This window comes from Pinus tabuliformis, chromosome 3_2 (assembly GCF_031772625.1).
Source record: "Pinus tabuliformis cultivar Carrire ecotype Pingquan chromosome 3_2, CPIR1, whole genome shotgun sequence".
NCBI classification, from domain to species: domain Eukaryota; kingdom Viridiplantae; phylum Streptophyta; class Pinopsida; order Pinales; family Pinaceae; genus Pinus; species Pinus tabuliformis.
Window position 1 is genome coordinate 921505452 of NC_142302.1, and position 6394 is coordinate 921511845.

At 37.3% G+C, this 6394-nt stretch overlaps 1 protein-coding gene and 1 pseudogene across 4 annotated transcripts; one reads left to right on the forward strand and one right to left on the reverse strand.

Annotated features, from left to right (window-relative positions):
• Positions 1–291: 291 nt before the first annotated feature.
• Positions 292–870, forward strand: LOC149183635 (rac-like GTP-binding protein RAC2 pseudogene; annotated as a pseudogene).
• A 1985-nt stretch (positions 871–2855) lies between these two features.
• On the reverse strand, positions 2856–5879 carry LOC149183636 (benzaldehyde dehydrogenase, mitochondrial-like). Of its 4 annotated transcripts, none has more exons than XM_089417200.1 (4): positions 5681–5870; positions 4916–5168; positions 4711–4831; positions 2856–4005 (listed from the first exon to the last, which is right to left on the reverse strand). In XM_089417200.1, exons 2-4 carry the CDS (start codon positions 4969–4971, stop codon positions 3865–3867), a joined length of 318 nt encoding a protein of 105 aa, XP_089273326.1. In that variant the 5' UTR covers positions 4972–5168; positions 5681–5870; the 3' UTR covers positions 2856–3864. The 4 variants fall into 4 exon arrangements, with proteins under 4 accessions (XP_089273326.1, XP_089273324.1, XP_089273323.1 ...); XM_089417198.1 differs by having other exon boundaries at positions 4916–5498; XM_089417197.1 differs by having other exon boundaries at positions 4916–5048; positions 5681–5868.
• Between the last annotated feature and the right edge of the window lie 515 nt (positions 5880–6394).

A 6394-nucleotide genomic window follows, 5' to 3' on the forward strand; every position in this document is an offset into this window, starting at 1 on the left:
GGTTTTTGTGAGTACAGATCCTAACTGTGATGTTCTAGATTGAGATGTTTGTTTGTTTCTTTTCAAAATGTGCTCCATTTTTTAATGGTTGTTAATCTCTCTGGGATAGCCTTTTAAATATTGAATTGAGAAACAATTTTCTTTCTAGTTTGTAATCGCTCTGGGTGCTTTAAAACTTTTGGCTGTTTGTTATGTGCTGTTAGCTGAGCTAAGAAGCCTTTGTGAATTCAGCTACTGGATAGGAAATGTTCCAACAAATATAGTTAGTTTTTCTAAAGAGTCAGAGCAACCATGAATATTTCTAGATTTATTAAGTGTGTGACTATGGGGGATGGTGTTGTGGGAAAAACTTGCATGCTTATTTCCTACACAAGCAACACATTTCGAACAGACTATGTACCAATAATGTTTGATAACTTCAGTGCAAATGTAGTGGTGGATGGAAGTACAACGAATCTTGGCCTCTGGGACAAGAAGGGACAAGAGGATTACAACAGGATCAGGTCCCTGAGTTATAGAGGTGCAGATGTCTTCCTCCTGGCTTTCTCCTTAATCAACAAGGCCAATTATAAAAACATTTCCAAAAAGTGGATTCCAAAATTGAGACACTACGCACCATTTGTGTCTATCATTTTGGCAGGGACAAAATTAGATTTACGAAAAGACAAATAGTTTTTTGTTGATCATCCCAGAGCAACACCAATCTCAACAACGCAAGGTGAAGATTAGAAGAGGAAAATCGGGGCTGCAGCATACATTGAATGCAATTATAAAACACAACAGAATGTTAAGGTTGTTTTTGATGTCGTACTAAAAATGGTTCTTCAACCACCAAAGCAAAAGAAACGCAGAAACAAGCAAAGAACATAATTTACTCTTTAAGGGCTTTATCTATCGTTGGCATCTGCAGAACTTTAAAGTGCATTATTTAATCAAAGGCTGGCATAATATTTCCCAAGTATTTCTGATTTGTTACAATATGTTTAGTGTGTTGAATTTATTGTAAAGCCAGATGCTCTGGCAAAAGGTCCTTGTTTCTTCATTTATATCATTGCTTGTGTTGTTATGGAGGACTATTTTGAAATGTAAATGAAAGGTCCTGATTTTTTCATTTTATATCATTTCCTGTTGTGGTTATGGAGGACTATTTTGAAATGTAAATGAAAGTTGGGTGTACATGCATAGGATACTATGATGAGAGTGGTCAAATATGTTTTTTACCATGTGAGTTCTCAATTGCAGTTGAAGTCATACTACTAAGAATCATGTTCAAGGCATGGAGGTGCTCTGCGCTTTGCCCTGTTAGAAAGCCATGTAATTTTTTATTACTGAGTTTGGCTATATTGTCTCAATTTGCAAGATTTAATTTAGTATATAAAAGATCATAGAGTATTTGGTTATTCGACTCCTTGAAAAATATCTAAAGAATTTCTTTTATGTAATTTCTACTTATAATTCATAGGTTTTTTAAGTACAGCCTACTTATTTTCATAACTTAATGGGTGTCACCAATCCAAAAATAGACAACGATTAAACAGAACAGGAGCTTACTAAGGGTGACATCACCGTTGGGGCTCTAGAGCATGGGGCCGAGTGAGGTGCAAAGGATTATCTCAATGACCCTAACAGCTGCAATGTTGGCCTTCTGAGCATCTAAGTCTCTCATTCGGATTTTCTGCACTTACTCCTTCAATATGATAAATGGCCTCTCAAACTCATCAAATGCCAACACCATGCCTGCAAATAGTGACAAAATGAAGCACAGAGATTAAAGCCTAAACATACAAGTGATTAAAGCCTAAACATACAAGTGTGGATGCAAAAAAATAGTGGATGTTGAACCTGAGACCTAAGATGTGTGTACTCCTCTCTGCGTCGAAGACTGAAAATGGGGGAAATGAAAATGAGGGAAATGCAGTGAAGTTAAATATGAAACATACCTTGGCACCATCAACAGACTGAAGATCGGATGGGGTTCAATATTAGGTTTTCTACTGGTAAAACCCTCATTTGTAAATCTCTTCATTCTAATTTTCGCTCCCGCCTGTGATCTCTTCAATCTAGTTTTCCCTCCCGCCTGTTGAAAAGTGAACAGACACTACTGTTAAGTGTGAAGCCAAAGTGACTCACATTGTGCTAATGTCGGCACCGACTCCCCGACACTCTGCCATCCCAGCCGTCATCGCCACACTCGCGCCAAACCTACCACACTGCCATTTGTTTCTAGATCTTCATCTGAATCACATGCATGATTCTAGATCTTCCTTCGGCCTCTATAAATTTGTATTTTCTCGGCCTGAACATCAGCCTCTATAAATTTGTATTTTCTCAGCTTGAGCAAGGCAAGCCAAGGCCTAGGCCTATTGTGTAATATGAAGTGATTTCTGTTCTCTAGTTATTTTTTTCTTTTCTGCTGTCAATTTATCTCTTCTGTTGTCTATGATTGAGTACAGAATATGATCGAGTAATGCTGCTATTGCTCCATTTCTTGTGATGTTTGTCTGTTGCCAGAAAAGTTTTATTTTTGTTGTGTTTCTCCAAACTAACATCAATTTTTTTTTTGATATGAACATGATAATTGAGTTCCAAATTCTAAATCTAGAGTCTTTCATAGACATGACTATGCACCTTCACAGAAAAACAAGAACCATAAAACATGGCAGAAACTATGACACCCTTCATTTCCTGTGATGTTTGTCTGTTGCCAGAAAATTTTTATTTTTGTTCTGTTTCTCCAAACTAACATCAATTTTTTTTTTTGATATGAACATGATAATTGAGTTCCAAATTCTGAATCTAGAGTCTTTCATAGACATGACTATGCACCTTCACGGAAAAACAAGAACCATAAAACATGGCAGAAACTATGACACCCTTCATTTCGCATTTGATATGGCCATGATAATTGAGTTCCAAATTTTGAAACTATAGAATCTTACAGAGACACAACTGTGCAGGTTCACAGGAAAACAAGAGCATCACACCTATCTGAAGGTCATATACATTATTATTGACAGAGAAAGCTAAATTCAAATTAGACTGACTTGACAAGACCATCAGGAACTGAATATGTTCCCCCACACAATAGAACCATTTGTAGGAACTAATAGCCTACAAACACGGTGGATTCTTTAAAGGAGAGACAACGGCTTTAATCTGTAAGTAGTTATTGAGACTGTAGATACCCTTCTCTCTTCCAGTGCCACTCATTTTATGCTACAAAAAGGTATGCCAACATCAAAAATGTCAAAGCAATTAACCCAAACTATTCCAACACATAATGCCTGAGTAAGATGTTCACGGTCTCTATATTATTTGTAAACACTCCTGCTACCAACCCATAATGAGTAGCATTCGACCGCTTTATTACTTTGTCTATAGTTCTGTTCAAGATAGCAGCAAATAGTATCCACCAAAAATATAGTTCTTAAATCAAAATTCAAACAGACATTGTGAAATCAATATCTTCGGAATCAATTCAGCCATCATCTATACTTACTTGAATTTTATAATTGACTGTACTGGACCAAATATTTCGTCAATAGCTATGGCCATATCATCCTATTTTTGTCACATAAATAGAGGTGAGATAAGTACTGCAACCCCATTCATGTTAAGCAGTAAAGGAAAATTTGTGCTCGAATTGACAATACCCTCACTCCTATTGCTTGTGTCTAGTTCCACCAGTTAAAGGTAGTAGCAAACAAATCCATAATAATGTCATCTCGAATATGTGTGGATTCCAGTCATCTTTGAAAGTTAAAATGTAGTTTAGAGTGGAAAAGAAGAACCAAACCAATAAAAAGTAAGCATTTCCTAACTAACTGGGGAAAGATTTGCGGAATTGCAATTATCCCCAAAATGTTATTCCCATACCTTAACTTCTAAGAAAATGGTAGGCATAATACAGAAGCCCTTGGTACCAATTTGGTCGCCCCCGGTTACAAGTTTTGCACCACTCTCCCTCCCAGCCTTGATATAACTCATAACCTTGTTAAACTGATCCTGGTCAATCAGCGGCATTTCAAAAGAAATTCTCAACAATATCAAAATAAGGCCACCGAGAACATGATGACACTTCAGATTTAAAAAAGAATACTTTCTACAAGCAAAACATCCTTTGAATAGCTCAATACTTCCCAACATGCTAGTAGTAAAGTAGTCATGCTTTTGTCATTTATGGAAGGAGGACTTCACAAATCGAGCTTTGTCAATTACCAACTGGAGAACGTAGTAAAGAATGACAAAATGGTTCTGATGGGCATTAACATGGTGCAAGTGCAATGCAAATTCAAGGACAAAGGACCAGCCAAGGTCTCAATTTAAGAGTTAATCTGCCGGTCCTGCAACAGTCAACTTATAAATAGACCAAGAAACTTGTGTGACAGGGACCACCAGCAATTATACATCAAAGTGCTCAGCATTTTCTTCACAAGATAGCATTTCCTAGAACATTTTCAGACAACAAGCTCCCTTCTCAAGTGTAGTGACCTATATTTCTCTTTTTGCAGTGAACCATGATACCCCTCAAAGCACAAATAAGAAGCTGACTTTCTTATTCAAAAAGACCCATTTATGCATCAGGCTTTTGATTATCACGCTTTCAGTTGCCTATTAGTTACATGCAGACAAGCAACTTTTCTCTGTTTTCTCTACTTTTGCATTAATATAGGTATTCAATGCTTAAGTAATGACCAAAAAACAGCATACCTGAGGACCTTGCTCAACACCTTTTCTAAACGGATCACCGACAACCCGACTTAAACACCGAGCTTTTGCTTTTTCTACAAAAATGTACAAAGGTTCATGACCTGGAACAACAGCATTGACCCTGCAGAAAGAGCAACGGCTTGATTAACATTTTACAATATTGAGTGCCATGCAGATTAAATACTTGAGAGATTCAACTCCTTACCTGATTGAAAAATAATGCAAAGTGAGCGAGCTCCACGGCTTGATGGACATCAGCATCTTCGCATACAATAAAAGGGGACTTTCCTCCAAGCTCCAATGTCACTGGCTTAAGGTTGAACCTGTAGCAGTTGAACCTGTAAAAGCAACCTTATCAATATCCATGTGCCTTGCAACTGCACCTCCCGCAGTTGGACCATATCCCGAAATGATAGTCAGAACTCCTGAAGGCAGTCCAGCCTCGTGGAAAAGTTTTGCTGCATAAAGAGTTGTTAATGGAAAATTCCAAGGGATGATTTGACCTGCAACTCGAATAGGCTCATGTAATGTTTGACTGATAAGGTCCATCAACTGGAACTGTAAGACCATGTATTTTATCTGCCCACCCTGCATAGTAACGAAATAGCTGCACTGCCGTTGGCACTTCAACCAAGGCTGCTTGCTCATAAGGCTTCCCATTGTTCCTAAACTTGGAATCCGAGTATTATTTATGGATGCTTCTTGTGATGATGAAGCTGCCAATCCAACCGCGGGTGACCTTGTACCAACCAACAAGACTACTCGAGCTAGAAGTGAAGATAGGGGCTCTGGAGCATGGAGCCGAGTGAGGTGCACAGAGATTAAAGCCTAAACATACAAGTGTGAATGCCAAAAAATAGTGGACGTTGACCCAGAGACCTAAGATGTGTGTACTACTCTCTGCGTCGAAGACTGAAAATGGGGGAAATGAAAATGAGGGAAATGCAGTGAAGTTAAATATGAAACATACCTTGGCACAGTCAACGAACTGAAGATCGGATGGGGTTCGCTACTGGTAAAACCCTCATTCGTAAATCTCTTCAATCTAGTTTTCGTTCCAGCCTTTGATCTCTTCAATCTAGTTTTCGCTCCTGCCTGTTGAAAAGTGAACACACACTACCTGCTCTAGAACATTAAAAAAAGATTGGGGTTGGGAGGGGTTTTGTAAAGCAAAATTAACGCTTAATTTTTTTTAAATATGCCAAAATTTTTCTTCATAACTCAAACTCACGTAAGAGTATAATGAAGGGGTTCTTATAATGAAGGGGAGGTTTTTAGTTTCATTTGATAAACTAGCGCTAAGTTTTTAGTTTCATTTGATAAAGTAGCGCCCATTTTCACTTTTGTGCTAAGTTTTAAGTTTTTAGTTTCATGTGATAAAGTAGTGCCCATTTTCACTTTCGCTCTAAGTTTTTAGTTTTATTTGATAAACTAAAGCCCATTTTCACTTGATAAACTAGAGTCCATTTTCACTTTCATACTAAGTATTTTAGTTCCATTTGATAAACCATCGCCCTCATGCGTGTTTTTGGTTGGGTTTGAAAGATCATCCTAACAATAATTTAATTTTAAGATTATCATTTTTATGTAACGATTTTGTTGTTAAAGTTTATGGAGACAAATGTATTGTATTTTTGGAAAATTTGAATGTTATTTAGTTATTAAAATTTATGGAGGTACATAT